Below are 19,666 nucleotides of genomic sequence, written 5' to 3'. Positions count from 1 at the left end.
GTGGGCAGAACTTGACCAAATTCAGTGAATCTTTAAGAAAGGATAATTGCCATRTATTATCCCATTTCCATATATTATCCCATTTTGTGTCAACAGAGAAAGTTATCTAAGAATTATAAGTATAAAACTCAAGAGATTGTAAGAAAAGAGGGCCAGGTACTGCATCCAACTCAAAAAAAAAGATGTTGCCTGAAGCTAAGGTTGAATATCAAGACCTCTGGGGTGTTCTGCTTTCAGTGCACACTCTTTCTTGTTGGAAGGGACCAAAGTATGTTGCAGACCACCTCTCTCAGGCACAGTTTGAGAAACGGTAGGGATTCATCCTGCAGTAGAGAATGAAGAAGCTCTTGGCAGGTTTGCAAGTCCCTCATAGTTTGGATGTGAAGTGACGTTCACAGAAGTTCCAACAGCTTGAAAACCTGTCAGTAAAACAGAAGGAAAAAGATAGTCCTTACCAATTGGCTTTCCATAACCCTGGGGATCAAGGAGATCACAAAGATGGCCTAGGGATATCCATGACCATCCATTCCTGGTTTTCCAAGGGCCTGTGTACTGCTGTAATCCATGGAAGGACTAGCTCTGTGAACACTGGGTTGGGGYGAAACATGTTTTCAGTGCTAAGGGGAAGGCAACTTCTCATAGTGAGTTCAGTGTTCACTGATAATCATCCCTCGTCCCTATAACATTAGTTTTTATTATATAAATTTACGTCCCTGACTCTGAAATGCTGATGGGCTTTGGYAAACAGTATATTGTTTCTGTTGCCAAGGCATAGGGTAAGCTCACCTAATTTTTCTTCTGATTCTGTAGGGTCTAGATGGTATTTCTGATTTCCCAGTGCATCTCAAACCAAAATGAAAGTGAGGATTAGAGCTTATTTTTGGACAAGAAAAACCTTTTGAGTAAAAGAAGCCAAATGGTCATGTTCTTTGAATAATGAAGTTGTTGAGAGGTTCCTTATACTTGCAGCAAATTTTCTTTTTTTCTGAATGTATGTTTTGTGAAAGGCCGTGTGTATTTTGAGTTTTTTTTATTATGCATTGCATCTAGGAAGGGTGAAAGAATACTGGAAAAAATGTAAAACAGAATATTAATAACAGGAAAACTAGTTCTTTCATCCAGCTCAAATCTTTGAAAAAAAAAAAAAAAGGTAGGAAAACATTGGAAAATGACTTGCGAAAAGAGCGTTTTTGTTCAAGCACTTCTCGTCTCTAAAAGAGTTTAATTTTAACATATTTAAAACTACATCAGCTGAAATGATATCTATTTCATACATCATATCATTTGCGTCACTCACTCCTCAAATGAAGGCAGCTGTCAGGATTAGCGGAGGGTTCGTTTATTTAATCTCGCATGATGTGTCATAATTTCTCCATAGGTTTGTTTATCTCAGATGGTTATAGATCACCTTGGTAATACAAGCTGATAGCTGCAAAGATTGAAACCTTTAACTCCCACTCTGGAAACTCCCAACAATTTCCTCGCTGAAGCCCCTCTCCTAACTTGAATGGATGGAATGGGACCTTCAACCTTCCTAAATTTAAATGATTAACTTCATATGTTCTCCTGCTCCAATTGCAAATAGCCCTGGTTTCACCCCTCATTATCTGTTAATAAATGCTTGATGCCAGCTGGAATTAGTGCTACGAGAAACCTCCCCGTGAATGAGAAATCTCTTCTTGGAGAATTTGTAATCCCGGCCTTTCAGGTCTCTACTATGAGAAAAAAAAGTAGTGCYATGCTATGGAAATCCCTTAGCTAAGTAGTCAGTGAAGAGAAACCTATTTTTTTTTTTCAGTTCAAGTTATTTTATTCCTTTCAGCCACTACTGACTCTTAGATATATGTTGTCTGGAAATGAAGATGATGATATCTGTCAAAATGAGTGAAAATATGCTCTATAAAATAAGTGAAAATGCATGAATATTCTATATTATTTGGAGCTCACTTTATGCATATGTTCTTGGTTATGCTATAATAAGTTCATGCTATCCCAAGGAGATCTCTGTGTGCTGAGGAAAGTACATTAGGATGCAAGGAATGTATATTGGGATGTAAAGACTATCTTGTTCCAAAGAGACATGAAAAGTGGGTAGGTTTCTAGCCCATGCAAGCCCTCTTGGCATGGAGTGAATAAAGGCAGGGTTTTATCCTTTTCTTGCATAGAAATTACCACTGTGAACGACAGCAATGCCAGAAATTTGTACTTTCCTGTATGTGTTCAATCCCTTAACATTGAAAGTTTCAGTCTTTGGCTTCCATGCACATGCATTTATAGATTTATTTATAAACGTTCTGTTTTTTGGCTTTCTTCAGTGTACTTGCCCAAGGATATATAACTTGGCCTTAAATTAGAGCTCATGGTAGTTATCTGCTTACAAGATTGCCCCAAGTCTAGCTCCTCTGTAGAGATGGTTTTTTCTGCTGAGAATGGGTAGACATAGTGACCAGAAAAACCTTTTAACTCAAGTAAGCCTCAAACACAGCAGCTTTTCAGAAGCTGTGGAAATAACAGGTACAGTTTTGATAATTTATTGTCATAAATTTCATTTTTTAAGCACGCGGGAAGAAATCTGATCATAGCATAAAGGAAATACCCTAGGTGAAAACAGTTCACTTCAGAGGCATGGATGGAGATAGAAGATACTTGGGTTGCAGCACCAGATTGTGGTGAACAAATTGTGCTCTGCATTTTGGTGGAACTGATCTCAGTCTTACATTTCATGATCCATGAGATAGTGAAAAACAAACCTATGTCCTTTCCTCTCCCCTCTTGATTTAGCTTTAGTTAATGGAATAGCAGTTCAATTTCATTCATAACTTGGTTTCTAATGATGGCAATGATTTAATAGTCTTAAAACAAGGTGTGAGCACTGTAGAGTGAAAACAAAAACAACTATAAATGCTCGACTTGGAATGGATGTGGCATTAGAGTAAGTTGTGGGAATATTTATTTTAGTTAACGGATCCCCAGTGCAGCAAACACAGTTCATGTGTGATCATGTCCAAAGGCTTGTGATTGAACACCAACATGTCTCAGCAGTGACAGAGAATTATGTTTTCCCTGCTTTGTCTGGTTGCAAGGGGAAAGTGTGCTTGGCAGGGATTGCTCTCAATTGCTCCCCATATACCGTAGAGTCATAGAATCCTTAAGGTTGGAAGGGACCTCTAGAGATCATCTAGCCCAACCTCCCTGCACACACAGGGTCGCCTAGAGCATGTGGCRCAGGGTCATATCTAAGCGGGTTTGGAAGATCTCCAGAGAAGGAGACTCCACAACCTCTCTGGGCAGCCTGTTCCAGGGCTCTGTCACCCTCACTATCAAGAAATGTTTCCCCAAGTTCCAAAAGAAAAAGTTTCCCCMAAAGAACTTTTGGTGCCTCAGCTTGTGGCCGTCTCTTCTAGTCCTGTCGCTGGCCACCACTGAAAAGAGGCCGCCCCCTCCTCCTCCCTTGAGGTATCTATAGACACTGCTCAGGTCCCCCTTCAGCCTTGCCTTCTCCAGGCTGAACAGGCCCAGCTCCCTCAGCCTTTCCTCCTAGGGCAGATGTTCCAGGCCCCTGATCATCCTCGTAGCCCTGCGCTGGACTCTCTCCAGCAGCTCCACATCCCTCTTGTCCTGGGGAGCCCAGAGCTGGACACAGGCTCCAGATGTGGCCTCACCAGGGCTGTGTAGAGGGGGATGATCACKTCCCTCGACCTGCTGGAGACGCTCTTCTTAATGCACCCCAGGATCCCGTTGGCCTGCTTGGCCACCAGGGCACACTGCTGCCTCATGGTCATCTCRTCATCCACCATGACGCCCAGGTCCCTGTCTGCGGGGCTGCTCTCYAGAAGGTCAGTCCCCAGCCTGTCCTGGTGTCCGGGGTTATTCCTCCSCAAGTGCAGGACCTTGAACTTGCCCTTCAGTACCCATGACACTAGTAACTTGTCCTCACCATGAAACTGARATACAACTCYGRTTTAAATCCTGGGTCCTGCTGAGAGTGCTGCTTTGGAGATACCCTCCAGGAGAGGATAACATTCCAGGTGCCAATGAACTGCACCCGTGTTCTTTAATAAATCASAGTTCAGGTTTCAAGAAGAAAAAACAGTTGGGTTTCAAGAAGAAAGAACAGTTGGGTTTTTATGCAAAGTATATGTTCTGTTACATTCTGCCTTCACTGTTTTGTTTTTCCTTTCAGATAAACATCACGTCAATGGAAACAGAATGGTAGAACCTTTCCCAGAGGGAACACAGATGGTCGTGTTCGGTAAGATAACAGTTTTAAAAGAATAGCTCTAAAATGTATAGTGTTACTGCATGCCAGATTTCTTGATTTCTGCCTAGGTCCTTAGAATTTCACAATCTGGACTGATATTGCTGTTTTCTAGTCACTGTGATCAGCTAGAGCTGCTCATGACTCTGGGATACATTCATGCCCATAGAGTTTCGCTGAATTACAGTCTGAGAATTGAATCCCTTATTTTGTTCCATGCACCTTCTCAAATATTAGCTTTTTATGCATCTGGTAAAACAGCCAGTTTGAACAGAACTCTCTGAAGATCATCTGTGACTCTCCAGCCCTTAAGTCATGCAAGGAACTCAAGCTGTTGAATGTAAAGCTATATTTACTGCACTGCAGAGYTATTACCACCTCCATGGCCCTCAACCAACCCTCCTGTTTTGTATTTTGGAGCTAATCCCATAGGTTTCCTGACAGCTAGGCTGGAAAGCTGGACAGCTATGCATGAAATGATGCTTTTATTGTATTTGTAATATTTACTGTATGTAATTCTTCAAATTCTGTAAAACTTAAAAAAGGATTTATCTAGAGATATAAAGAATTATCTGTAGAGGAGGCAGACTTCCTAAGAGAGATCAGAATCATTAGCCTTTTACCAGTATATAGACTTTATCCAAATCTGGAAATAGTCAGAGCTCTCATTATGGCGTGTACCACCCTTAGTCCTTAAGGGAAAGCTCATGGAATTTAATAGGAAAGGAGAAAAAAAAGCAGATTCTTAGGCCAGTTATTCTTAAAATCGATTGTTACAGGGGATGAAAAATTTCCTAAACTGGTTTTGAGCCATAATATTGAATTGTTTCACAGGTTATACTTCCCTATAAACTTCTATACAAAAAATGTCGTGGGAAATTTATTATATCCAATTAAACCTTTATCTGTGATCTAGGAGTAAATATAAAATCACTCTGTGATACATCTGCTATGTCACCTAGGCTGGTGGAATTGTAACTCATAATAAGCACAAGTTTGGTATATAATACCCATAATACTCATTTTTTGATCTGGGCCCATTCAGATAAAATACATATAAATATCACTACCTGCAAGACTATAACAGCAAAGAATGAAGGATATATATAAAAAGTGGATGACATACCCCTTAAAGCAGAGATTCTGCTTTATCATAATATGCCACAAAAGCAATAAATAGATATAGAGTTGGTGGCATTGGTGTTAATGGGCAATTTTACACACCTGTTACGCAGTGTTTCAGAGGCAAGTATTAAAATATCGCATACATTTCATGTCCAGTCAAGTAATAATTAGAGTTCATTAACAAGACCAGCCAAAAAAAAAAAAAAAATCCACTGAAACAAACTTATCAAAGAAATCAAGGCAATCTGCATATCATTTCATCTTCTGATATGGACTAGGACAGTTCATTGGGTATCTAACCATAGGTTAGATGTGGTCCCAGGCCAAGCAGACTACTAGCTGACAAGCCAGAGGAATGGAGATTTCCTGTAGTTTTCCCATATGGATGCCTCAAAAATCTAGGGCATCTACCATGGAGCTGGGCGCTGGTGTCAGGCACCTAAGTCACCCCAGATGCTTCCTCAGGTCAGGCATCAATAGAAAACACATTATTGATCTCTATAAAGGGAAAAGTAGTAGAAATTATTGTCCCTGCATGATACAGTGGATCACATTAGATAATCTAATCATCCTTACTGACATTAAAGGTTATGAATCTATGTTTTATGGGAGAAAGTAGCTTATGTCAATATGGCATTTTCTCAGTCATTGAGCTCTGACAATGATCTGATCTAATTTGGAAAAAGAAAACATATTGCATAAATATTTCAAAAACCTGAACAGTGCTTGCAAGTTCTTATATAACAACAGTTTATTTATCTGCCTGGAATAAATTGTTGATCTTAACCTGTTTTCAAATAGAATTATGTTCACATTGAAATATGTGGCAATTCCGTGTAGAAGGCAAAGGGCTAAGTCAGCCATGGGCACTAATTTATTACTCCAAAAATGATCTTTTCAGTCAATGACAGTAAAAAATCACAAGGAGAATTATTTTTCTCATGGTGCTAATGTTTCTGTAGATACCAGGGTTTAAGAAGTGAAACAGTTTGTGGTAGGAGAATGGTTAGAAYGGTCAAAAAAGGCAGATAATCATTTGGGCATTTTCAGTTTTAAGATGAGTGGGACTTCTCAACATTTCACACTCCTGGATCAGGGGACTTTTTAGTTAATCCTACAAGTTWTTTTATAAGGACCCCATTATTAAATACATGGAGTGTCACCAATCAGTTACCAGGATGACTTCTTCACATTCTCCTTAGAGTCCTTCTAACTGAGTCTCATCTTCCAGCCAGTAGTCCTTTGTCTATGGATTCTGGGAACATCCAACAAATTCTGGGAGTGGTGGAATGGGAGACTGTGTTTGCTAATTTTGGGGGACTGATGGCAGATAATTTCATGTGTTTTTTTGGAGTCCTAAGGGTAAGATTGATGTAGGTATTCTTCTTTGAGCTTTTAAATGCAGGCGAAGAGTTTTGATACAGTCTGATATTGATATAATCATTTTTTGAAAGCGCCTCCTGTTTATTGGTTAGATCAGTTTTGTATTCAGTGGTTGTAGTGGGTGTTTGTGTGTTTTTTTTATCCTTTTTGTCACTATTCATTATACCTAATTTATTAAACTTCCTAAACAGTAGCATCCTACATAAAGAGTTGCACTAGGAAGGGGCAAAACCCTGGTAAACATCCTACTTTGACTCATCCCTTAAGAACTGTTCTATTCCTATCAAGCCTGCTAACTTTCCTCATTTTTAAATTGCCCTAGATTTTCCATAAGAGTGTGATTGCAAACGTTGGGATAGGTGGTGAAAACTCCTGCTGCTGCCATCTGTGCTGTGAATAAATGGAAAACCTACATGTTCTTAGGTTTACTATTAGACCTGAAATATAATAGTATACAAACATGACTCTGATGATAATTGTTGTCATTTGTTGGCGTTGGCATCACATTCGGATACGTGGTGCAGGAAAGTGGTGCTACGGTTCATTTTTGCTACCTCCATGGGGGCAGTTTTTGCTGGACCATGTGAATGGGATTGAACAGAAGCACTCAAGGAAGAAAAATATTACCTGTTAGTAACTCTCCTCCTCAAATTGTCATTCATCCATCAGTTTATACTCTTGCTAACTGCAAGTTTTTTTCCTATTTTAGACTCTGGCAACTAGGGGGAAGAAACTGAGCTGGTCATTTATATAAGTAGCATCTCTGACACTACCCTTGCAAGAGAGTTKCTTAACCCTCTTCTCCGGCAACATCCTTTAATCCTGTAATTGTGATTGCACAGGGACAAGCCTCAAAGAGCTGCAGTAGCTAAGGAGTAATCCTCTCCCTTCATGATAATCTACAAAAGCTAAAAGATGGTAAATAGCCGTGTGATTTTGTACTACAGGCAGTGCATATTCCTAGTGTTGGATAGTGTTAAATTCAGCTTTAAAAATAACAGTATAAAATATAGTGCTGGGTTGTAAACAGTCATTGTTTTACCTGCTTGCAAAATACAGTTAGACTGTGTTTTACACTTCTAGCTTCTGCAAAATCTCCTTATGGATGCTCTTACTGATGCTATGTTATTTACTTAATGACTTCTTGTTTTGATCAGCGTGCAGGACAAATTACATGCTAATGGGTCCTGCAGCTTTATCATTTGTAAGAGAAACTCACAGTTTTCAGCAGACTAAATAATCCCAGGATTGCCCATTTGTATGTTTAGTGTTCATATGCCTAAAGTATACCTGTTGTTCATTAAAATGAGAAATGCTTCCTTGTTTCTACAGCTATGGAAAGATAGATTTGAAGAGTCTTCATGAAAAATATTTCAATGTTAGCAATCTAATCCCCTATTAATCCAGTTTTCATCTAGTAGTGGAGCACCAAGAACGTGGTAGGTACATGGACACTGTGGTCTCACTGCAGATACTGTGAAATGTTGTAGCAAAATCTTGGTGTCACTCAGTCTAAAAAGGAAGGTAAATTCCCAGCTTCAGCAGCTTAAACGGGTGAAACACTACAGGTGTCATTTTCTTATGTTATGGATAATAAAATAAATTTAATTCAATAAGTGCCTGTCCAGAAGGATTTCTTGTATCTTTTATGGATATAGGTATTTTGTGTATACTGCCTGATTTTCACTCCCCCCCAAAAAAACAAAGAGAAGACCTGAATATACATTAAAAGGATAATGATGTGTTGAAAAAAGATAGTTTAGGATCTGAAATCAACTTTAGGATGAGGATGTAGAAAAGGTTTTAAAATGTAAATCCTTCAGACCTGCAGAACAAATGCAAGTTAAAATAAGTGAATAAATCCATGGGTCCTGTTGGAATTATTTATTCCAATATATCAATTCCAATATTACATAATTATTATTAATTATTAATTATGGAAATATATATACACGTAACATACATAAATGTATAATTTATATATTTTTTAAAGCATATAGGTAAATATGTTATGTTCAGAAACAATTTTAGTCAAAGTTTCTAATTTTTGAGTGTGTGTTTTTCTTAAACAACTGCTGGTATCACAAGACTCCAGTTCTTTGCAGAATACCAATGCACATTCCCTGTGCCCTAGGCTGTTCCTCTAAGTGGAAGCATTGTGCACATGGCGCAGTYATAGAAGGGCTCTTATTTATTTCAGCAAAATCTGGCAATCGTTCAGATTTCTAATTATTACACTTCTAAAATATAGGACTGTATTATGTTATATTTGCTTGACATATACTGGCTAGTAATGGGATAATTGGTTTCCTCGTGTAAACAAAATATAGCCAGAAGTAGAATGTTAGGTAACTGATAAGAGCTAATTAGAGGCATTTCTGAATTGGCAGATGGATCTACGCTCCTTCACCTTATGCTCTGCACTTATTAGACAACAGCATGTTCCAGTAATTCTACCGAGCCATATTATTGTTGTACTTTGCCGAGGCTGCTACGTCCTACTGAGATAGCTGCTATATCCCCCATTTTCTGCTGCTTCTAAAAGCAGGATCACACCAAGATGCTCCAGGTTGTCCTGGTTCTTTCAGGCTTCGCGTGTAGTCTGTGCAGCTGCCCCCTAAGAAGGAGGATCAGACTGGGGTAAAAGGAAATCTCTTACAAAAGACCAAGTCCTGGATGGTTCGAGTCATGCTCGTGGCTCGAGCAGTGCAACTTGTCACTAAAGGATAATCATTTCCAGTTGGATTCCGTAGTGCCGCCTTCCTCCTCTGCAGACACATGTACAGAATGTTTTGGCTACCTCCTTTAGCTCGGAGTCATAGGACTCCTAATTAAAACCCCAAAGATGTATTTGGCAGCCATTCCACAGCGTTCCCCAGTGCAAGGCATTCCATGGTCCCGTAATTGCAGGATTTTCAGAAGATTTTACCAGAATATTTGGGTTGCAGGTCTTGAGACTTAAGGGAGCAGCTCAAAATCAGCGATTAACTATTTGTCAAACTCATTTGCAAGACCACTTTTTGCAGTTTCTAACCCCAGCCAAGGRTGAAGACGAGGTTCAAGTTTTCGCAGTACGCTTACCATTTGCAGAATATTATAAAGACAGGCTGTTCCCAGGGTCTTAACCTAAGGTTGCATTCAAAAGCATTTCAGACCTCTCTTTCAACCAGACGATTCATTTACCAACATTTTCCTCAACCTTTATCTGTGAACCTAAAGGCCGGAAGAAAATTTGTTTTGCTGTCACAAAACAAATGGCCTCAGAACATTATTTAAAGTATTTGTAGGTTATGTTGATTGAATTAATTAATTTTTTTTTCTAGAAAATAAAAAAAAATAGAACAATCAGACACTTTTTTTCTCCTTACTTAAAGAAAAGCAAACTTTAAGGCATACTGCATATGTCAGAAGGTATTATCTCTCGCACTGAAAAGAACATAAGACTTCATGATGTTGGAACAGGTGCATGTGCTGTGACCCAAATTGTAGGAGAAACATCTACAGYAACCTTTCCAGATATTACAAGGATCACATCGTGGAAGTATGGAGAGCCAGAGGGAACATCTTCCAGAAGGGATTCTTGTTTCTCATGCTAATTTTCTGGCAGCAGCTTGGAGAGGTGAAGGAAATGTGCTAATTGGGTGGATTTGTAAAGTGCTGACGTGTTGAGGCTGCCTTGTGTACGTGAGGTGGTGCAAACATGGAGATTTTCTGCAGTTCCGGAATGAGGAAAAAAATGTGGAAGACACCGCAGGAAAAAGGGGATTGCCTAAAGGAATGTTGCTGTGTCCGTAAAGCAAATCATGTTCCTCTTCTTACCTTTGCAGGATGTTTATTGAAGAAGTATTCTTATTATATTCTTCTCATTTTCCTTCTTTTCCCTCTCTCCTTTTATTTTTTTTATATATATAAATTATATATATATATATATATATACACTTTAATATTGACTTACGGCCAATGTCTTTGTTGTGGCTCTTTCTGACAACTGAATCCCAGTCTGGTTCCTCGCCTCCATTATCTCATCCCGCTTCCTACATGATGCCACCAGTGCTTTCACATCCTGGTCCTCATAATCCTGCCCAAACTTCGATGCCTGTCATCGAAYTGGTCGAGCCTTTAGATGATGTGACAGCTGGGAAGCAATTGCCAGGGAATCTTCTATGATTTCAATTATTAGTATAGATTAGTTGAATTTTGTAGAATTTTGTAGAATTTTGATTCTTTGCAAGCTTGGTTTGACATTGTTTACCCTCAAAACAGGCTCATGAGCCATATCGAGAGGCTCTCCAAGGCATCAGTTTGGAAACAGTTCAGGCTGTGTCCTCCCGTCAGGGATTTAGTTGATGGACTAGGTAGGCAAGCTGGACTCTCCTTGATCTTTCAGAAGCAAGTTTTAAGCCAAAAAGACACATGCTGAACGTTGTTTTCTGTATTTTCACTTAGACATTTACATGAAAGTATCTTAAAAATTGGAAATATCCCACCMTATTTGTGAGGAGGACTTCCAGAGGAGACTGCTTATTCTTTTTAAATTAAAAAATGGAGATTTAGGAGTCTAACAAGGGAGGTCTGGATTTGAAAAAAATCCCCTGTTGCAAAATAAGCTAACAAATGCTTAAATGAATGTAATTCCAGGGCGGGTTGGAGTCCCCTTTCAAGCATAAAGATCTGAATATTGAGAATATTTCTCCTGTCCTCCAGCATGTCACAGGTTTTGTGCATTCAATGTGGCCTTCTGATTTCCTAGCTGTAGGAGCYGGAGCGGCAGATTGCAGAGCACTGAGACAGACCCAGATAAAGAGAAAATGCTCCCGTCTGCTCAGCCTTTACCAAGGACACTTCCTGACATATCTAAGTACTAGTAAGGAACAATAAAATATCCCTAATGCAAAGTGAAAGCCGTCCTTGATCAGTAGAACCCTTCATAAAATTCTTTTTCATTTCCAAAGCTCCACGCAGCTTATTCTTTCCGCTTCTGAAAACAAAAGTAATGTGGCCTTCGCACACAATATCTGTCCTTCTCCTGCAGGGACGTGTTTATGTTAATTTAGCTTCCTGGAGATAATGGAGAGTTGAGCTTTGTGTGGGCTTCCACTTAGAGGATGCCTCACACATTAGCACAGATCTGGAGGTTTTTAAAGAAGAAATCGGATTGCAGCTTTGCAATTCATAATATTCACCTGAAAAAAACATCTAATCATGGGCACTATTCCACTGAAATGAGTAGAAGATGCCTAGTTGATTTTCATGGCTTTGGGGATGGGGCTCAGTGATACCCAGTGGCAGAAATTGTCTCCAGCATATGTCCTATCTCCTATGGAAAAAACATACCACTAAGCATCTAGCAATGCAAAAATCTTGCAGAAAAGTGTATTTTATGCCAATGACAACTAGGGATATATCAATGACTAGGATGAACATATGCTTGGCATCAATCTGAGTTGGTTTAACTTCGAAATAGAAGTAAATTATCCTGCTAATGACTGGAGGCTGCCCTGCCCAGATTGATGCTGCTTCGTGGGAGATAAATGCGTGTGGTTGTTTGCATGCTTGGGAATACACATGTGCACATTTGCCATCAGAATTTGTCCTTAGCTTCCTGTTCATAAAGCATGCAGCATGACGACATAGTAAAAAATGCACAGGACAGTGATGTTATAGTATATTCAGCCAAAAAAAATGTGATGCTAATTGTCAGGAGTTGCAGCAGCAGTGGAAAAAAATTCTGTGATGCTCACAAAGGATTATGAGTGCAGTTTACAGATCTTGATGGATATATCTTTACAATGCTATTGTCATAGACTGAAAATTCTAGAATTGAAATTACCAGATTGGAATGTGTGAGACACAGAGTTTAGGGTCCATAAAAAATATTACTTAATATTATGTTAATATTGTGTTAGATATATTATGATGTGATTTTTAGGAGTTTTGCTTGTTAAAATGATCTGATGGTTTAAAAAATGTGTCTTTAGATATTTTGCTTGAAATCTGAGATAAAAAAATTGAAAAGCATCTGAACAATTAACYTAGAGTAGGTGGAATTAATTCATTTGCATAAAAATCCCTATATTGGGATCCCATTTGGGATGGCGGTGATGATGCTTAGGGSCAGTTCTTAGGGGATATCCATGCTSTTCTAAACTAGCAACTCAAAGTCAGGTAGGACAACCCAAATGATACTAGATACGACTATAGTATCCCCTATATTTAAGGATTTAACATACAGAGTAAGACATATACATTTATATGTAACATGAAAAAATGAGCTAGGTGTCTAATTGTAGAGTGASGAAAATGATGAAGGGACTGGAGCATTTATCCTATGAGAAAAGACTGAGYGAGCGGGGCCTGCTGAGCCTGGAGAAGAGGAGGSTGAGAGGGGAGCTGGTGAGTGTGTCCAAGGAGCCGAGGGGAGGATGGAGGGAGGAAGGTGCAAGCTCTGGTGGGTGGTGGCCAGGGGCAGGCCAAGGGGCAGTGGGTGCAGGTTGCAGCGCAGGCAGCTCCATGTGGCCGTGAGGAAGAACTTGTTTGGTGGGAGGGTGCCCGAGCCCTGGCCCAGGCTGCCCAGGGAGGCTGCGGAGGCTCCTGCTCTGCAGATCTGCCAGCGCGCCGGGATGCGCCCGGGTGCCCCGYGCTCTGGGTGWCCCTGYTGGAGCAAAGGGTTGGACTAGGTGATCTTTAGAGGTGACTTTCAACCTCAACTCTTGTGGTTCTGTAATCTCCTATTACAGCTAATGGAAAGCCTGCCATCAGCAGAGCAGGATTCAGCTACCCAGGCTTTGGTTTAAAGTGACATTTGTTTTATCTTGATTGTCCTTGATCTCCAGCTTCTAAGGATACAAGTCTGACTTTTTTTTCAGGTCTTTCACTCCTATGCCAGACCTGAGCAAGGTCCTTTGGACATCTAAGATCGCACAACATACCTTCACTGAGGCATCCAAATTGAGCCCTGGATTCCCACTAATTATAATTAGACACCTATTTTTACCCCAAAACACCTGTTTATGGAGACCTAAATGTCATTATTTAAATCTTCATGCTGAAGTGCAGCCAAGAGCCCTATATTTCAAGTGAGGCTAGAGTGGGAAGAATTACTTCTTAATTCTTCAGTATTCCTCAACAACTATTTACATCACAGTATATAATAGATCCATTATTTACTCTTGTTTTTAGGATAATGACCACATCCTTAAGGTTACATCCAAAGGCAGGCAGTTCTCACCAGTACAATCTCTCTTTCTGCTTATTCTGGACCACCAAGAAAAGTCTTTTGTCTTTAGCAGAGAATAAAAACTCCACCCTCAAAGGTGCTTAGACAGAATTTTACTGACAATTTTTGTTCTGAGATACCACCTGGCTTTGCTTTCCATTCAAGACAAACTTTAGAAAACAAACAAACAAAAAAAAAACCCCTCAATATCTGAAAGAGAGAATAAGATCATTTTTTTCAAATAAGATAAGAACTAATTGCAAAAAAATTGTGATTTGAGTTGAACTGTAAGTAATCTTGAAACAGCCGTAGTTATTTGTTTGCGAGCCAGGGAAAACAGCATGCAATATGTCAGGCTTTAAGATAAAATTTATTGGTGTATCATTGGCTTAAATCCAACATTATGCTCATAAATAATATAATCTTAGTGTGACACATTTCTGCTTGAACCTTGACTGAAAATTACTGAGAATCATGTTATGAATTATGTAGTAGCAGTCACGCTTTCAAGTAAAGAGGATGTAACTGGAGTGAGATGTTGAAATGTATTTGTAATTAGATTCAAAATATAAAGGTGCATAGTTGTAGAAGGGGTAAGGTGTCTGTGAGAGAATTGCTTGAGAAAGGGGAAATTGGAGAAAAAACGGGGCCTAACAGATGTTGTTACAGAGGCTTGTTTGAAGTGAGAGGCAGTTCCCACTTCCAGGATSGTTGGTGTGTATGGAATCTACTTCTCCATGATTCCCTTGACAACACAAATCTGCCCTCCTAGCACACAATAATAAGAGTAAACGAAGAGTGGAGCAGAATGGAGACACCATGGCCAAGCTTCTCCTGTGGAGGTGGTAACCTGATGGTGCCATGCAGCTGATGAGTGAATGGGGTGTGAAACCTGTTCTCTAAATGTTGCCTTTGAATAAATGGTGCTCTTTGTGAACTCGACTACGTGTTTTGAAGGTGATCAGAGCTACAGTCRACAGGCTGTTCGTGAGCCTGGTACTGCCAGAGTCGGGCCTATAGCTGGTCATATTTGTGAAGTCGATTGGCTGTTTTGAAGGCGATTGGACCTACAGTCCACAGACTGTGAATCTGGTACTGCCAGAGYTGGGCCTATAGTTACCGCAGTATTTGGTATCCCGGATAAGAGACGAGTCCAGCTGCCCACAGTCCCTCTAACCTTTGAGGATCATCTGGAACGCAAGGAGATTCTTCTCACCAAATTTGCCCCCTCCTCCATCAAACCACAACGATCTTTGCACCCAGTGATGGAGCCTCACGCAAACTCAGGCTAATGGTCATCCAGCTTCTCTTGACTCATTCTCCTGGGATGGAAAGTGTGATGTTGGATGTTGTTATCAGACATATCACTTTTCAAGTACTGTTGTTTGTGTTTTATTTATACTAGCTTGATGCAGCCCAAGGCTCCAGACAAATGTTTGACAATATCCATATATAACCCAGCTGCACAGCAAGATGAGAGTAAATTCGTATCAGATCTAGTAGTTCAGGCATGAAGATGGTTAAACATAGACTCATCAAGTGTGAAAACACTTATCATTTGAGGCACATAAAGATAGTATCAATTGCTTTGCTTTGACAACTAGTTAATCCAAGATCGGGGTATGTTTTATAGATGGAGAATGGCTGATGCTAGGTTTTGGTAGCTCGCACAGACCCTCTTCAGACCTTTGTGGATTGTGCTGCTTGGCCAGGGTTGGCAATGCTCATCTCTATGCTGCTACAGAAATCCAGGCCTAGGTTGTGAATGTGACACAGACACACTCAGCGAACTGGAGCTGACAGCAGCCTGAGAACTGAGCATTTGTGAGCAACTCAGGAATATTCCTGAGCTTTACCTGTCCTGGTAGTATTTGCCTTCAGGCAAAGGAGACTCMACTGGGGACTTTTCATGGGAATTTTCTCTGTCCAGTATTTCYTTTCGAGTAGGGCACCAATTCCCTGGTGTATGTGACCAGACTGACAATTGTATCTTTAAAAGGTATGTTTATACTAGACCTTTCTTTTTTTTTAATCATGATTTAGGGTTAACTCATTTTAAAGGTAATCTTGATCACCTCYAACTGTTTGTTCCAGACTGCAATTATTTATGCTTTACCACGCTGTAGACAAACCCAAGGGTAAAGCAAAAGGGTCTGTAGCCTTGAGGCAGGATTATTGCTCTGACAGACTTATTGACTCAACACAAGTCATCTCCAAAGAATTCAAGGTACTTTGTTGATCCAAAGTATTCTGGAGTCTGTGCTGAGGCTTGTACGACTGCTCCGTTGCTTGCAACCCGAGGCTGTATGAGTCTTTCTAACCTCAACTAGTTGAATTCTTTATGGCTGCAATGTGCTGTGAGTCTAAGACACTGGTGGTGGCTTCATCAGTCATATTTGGCACCAAACTCTCATCTTGTACACAGTTTTAGGGGGATATTGTAAGTATTTTAATGAATGCCTAAGATGGTAGCTCTTTCGTTTTGTCCATGATGTCCACTGTGGGAATGTGGAATAGGAAAGGAAAAGAGAATAAAACAAAAATCAGCTCTTATCAGCCAATGTACAAACTCATAGTTTTCCCACGCTATTTGAACACTCTGCATTTCTGCTCCCCTTATCTCAAGATTGACATATAACAACTGGAAAAAGTTGAGAATGAATCAAAAAGGATCATCACAAGTCTGGAGAAACATCTGTACGAGAAACAACTGGGTATGCTAGGATATTTGGTGTGAATATAGAAGACTTGGGGAGGTATGAGAGGTCTACAAAATGACAAATGATAGGCACGGGGAATATAAAAGGGAATTGATTATGCAGAAAGTCTTCTGGTTGGGAAGTTGGGGCCATCAAATGAAGCAAGAAGGAGTCGGTTTCAAAATAAATCAGAAGAGCTGGAACCAAATGAAATACTRCATTTCCTTGCCAAAGGAATTCCTGCATAAAGAGGTTTCACGGTCTGAAGTGGAGCCAGGAGAAATAGTTGGAAGAGAGATCCATTGGGAGCAATGGTTAATCCAACCGTGTCAGGCTCAGAGCAGCCTCGCTAAGCCRGAGATGGGGACTGTAGTCAGGGCAAGTGCTGGATGCGTTTGCTCTTTTCTTCCCTTAGTACCTGCTGATGTCTACTGTTGGATATASGATCCTGGGGGAGAAGGATCCTTATTATACAATATATTGCATGCAGTATATCACAGATATCATATATATATATATGCTATCACCATATCATATCACCTTTAACTGCCTCTCTCTTACTAATTAAAACTATTTAGCGCCACAAAGTTAGAACCTTAGCCTTTTTCTGGCTGCTCGATTTTCAGCAGTGACAAACCATGATTTTGGGGTATGGGCCTGCATCAGATAGATACTGCATGAATGGTACATGAGTAACCACATATCTATTTGGCCCCTGACTGTTCCTCTGGATATATATTAATAATAATTTTTAAATAATTTTAATTTTAAAATTAATCTTAAAAATTTAAAATTTAAAAATTTTAATTTTAAAAATTAATAAATTTTGCTATAACAATCTTCTCTGGTATTTTTTGGAGTAATTGTCTTTCTGCAGGTGGATAGGAAAGAGTTATTCTCCCTTGCCAATGAGGACATACCAAAACGTTATCGGCTACTAACAGATGAGAAAATAATTCTCAGAAATTCTCTATTTCCATTAAGGACAGCTTTGGTCCAAAATGGATTAATTTTAATGATCTTCTAGGCACACTTAGAAGACATTTATTAGTTTGGGCTTTTATTGGAAGWGGATTAAGGGTATGTTTCTGTGGAGCTGGGGAGCACAGGAGGAAAAGGGGGTTCTTGCATCGACTGGTTATTTGAATGTAATTATTTTTTGCTCCTGAGCAATTACAGATTGTAAGTTTAAATAATTGTCAGGGTGCCTACAGCTTTCTGTTGTTGTCTAAAATCTGAGTTTATAAATAAAGTAGGTAATATGAGATTGCTTTTTTTCTGAATGTGTCTCTGGCAGTTAATTTAWCTTAGCAGCAGTTAGCAAAAAAAAGGAAAACAAAAGGAAAGATTTCTGTTCCATTCTGTGATATTCTTTGCAGCAAGCTAACTTTGTAAACAAGTTGTTAGTTTCTGCTTCATAGCCCTAAAAGTGATTCTTATTTCGCCTGTAAGAAAATGTCTGTAGCGCTTTGCTTTAGAATAGTAGAATATATTTCTTTCTGCTTCTGTTTATTTCGATCTCCCTAAAGGCTGCCAATAGATTACAGAGATTTTCCCAAAACAAGGACAAGGCACTGCTATTATCGCAGAGATGAATTGATATGAAAGACGCAGATGAATTGATATGAAAGACGCAGTTTGGGGAGAATCAGTTTGGGGAGAATCAATTTGGGGAGAATCAATTCTGAAATCAAATGGATTACAGAGCCCTGATGACACCTCTTATTTTATGTGTACATCAAGTTCTGCATGGGTAGTAGAGCACTAAAGTGTGTCAAATGACCGAGGATGATCTAAAATGAATCTCTGGTGCAGAGTGTGGGAATGCTTAGGGCGAAGGGAGATCACAAAATGATCTGAAAGCCTCCAGTCAATGTCTGAAAATAAAAAATATGATGCTTCTCAATGAGGCAAATAATCAGTTTGGTGATAGGACCGTGTAACTCTTTGTCAATCTCTTTCCTATAATGTTGTCCTAGAGGTTCTTTTTATCCCTGACAGACCTTTGAAAGGTGATGTATTAAGAAACTAGTCCCCTCTTCCAAGGGTAAAGTTGTGAGATAGGAAAGTGGTTAGACTGAATTTATCCATGTACAAGCTGGCATCGTTTATTCTTTACTGACTGTATCCTTGGAAATTCTGTTGTGTTAATTCAGAGGAAAACTTGGTTCCATGTCTGGGCACTTCAGAGATGAACAAAGAGCTTATGCTGCTTTGATTCACACACATCACCATTTTCTTATCTAATTATTTCATAAGAAAAATTAAAACAAGTAAAAAGTCAGACAGAATTTTGGCTATAAACCCTAGCATTCTTTCTTTCTCCTTTCTTTGTCCTTGGGATGCTTCAGTTGTCATGTGTGTCGCCAATGRACATCAGGTGCCTATAATACTTCTTAAGACTGTTCTTTAATCATCGAACTAAGTGAAATGCACACAATTGTAATCCACATAAATTTTGGACTTAAGAACTCACCCTTCTTGCCTTGTGAATTACACCCCTTTTCTGATGGCTATATCCATTTTTATGGCAGTATTGCTTTATATGAGATGCAATTGTTCAACTTGCACCTTCGTGGTCAATGATGCTGCCTTGTTCCCAGGTGTGATCACCCACTCAGCRTATTCCAAAATCCCTGACCACTAAAGAAAACGGGCATTTATGGATTTCCAGTTCATGAACTGTACAATTGACTGATCATCACTTCATATTTTTGGAGACAGTTCTTTATTTTGTCTTATTTTTCGTATTACGGTAGTACAGCTATATTCTGCAGGCATGGGATGAGTAAGATGAAAGTTGCAACTTTTTATCTAGACAAAGTTTTACTGCAGAATCTAAATCAACCAAAATGCAGGGAGGAAAGAGTTGGTAAATATACATAATTTTATGAAACCCTGTTTCAGTTGCTGCAGCTTGAGAAAGATTTTAAACAAAGACCTGTTAGCTGGAATTCATGGATGTTTCTGGAAATGATTCTTTGC

General features: G+C 39.5%; 1 protein-coding gene across 2 annotated transcripts in view; it reads left to right on the top strand.

The window, feature by feature from the left end:
- MSRA (methionine sulfoxide reductase A) overlaps positions 1 to 19,666 on the top strand; it is a 229,153-nt gene that overhangs the window by 78,200 nt on the left and 131,287 nt on the right. For both annotated transcript variants that reach the window (XM_026040882.1, XM_026040887.1), the window contains exon 2: positions 4,184 to 4,252. In XM_026040882.1, coding sequence (XP_025896667.1) covers positions 4,184 to 4,252 — 69 coding nt within the window. The remainder of the gene's footprint in view (positions 1 to 4,183; positions 4,253 to 19,666) is intronic.

The sequence above is a fragment of the Nothoprocta perdicaria genome, unplaced genomic scaffold (assembly GCF_003342845.1).
Source record: "Nothoprocta perdicaria isolate Ctin4 unplaced genomic scaffold, notPer1 scaffold_101, whole genome shotgun sequence".
Taxonomy (NCBI): domain Eukaryota; kingdom Metazoa; phylum Chordata; class Aves; order Tinamiformes; family Tinamidae; genus Nothoprocta; species Nothoprocta perdicaria.
This window is presented reverse-complemented; position numbering and strand designations above follow the sequence as displayed.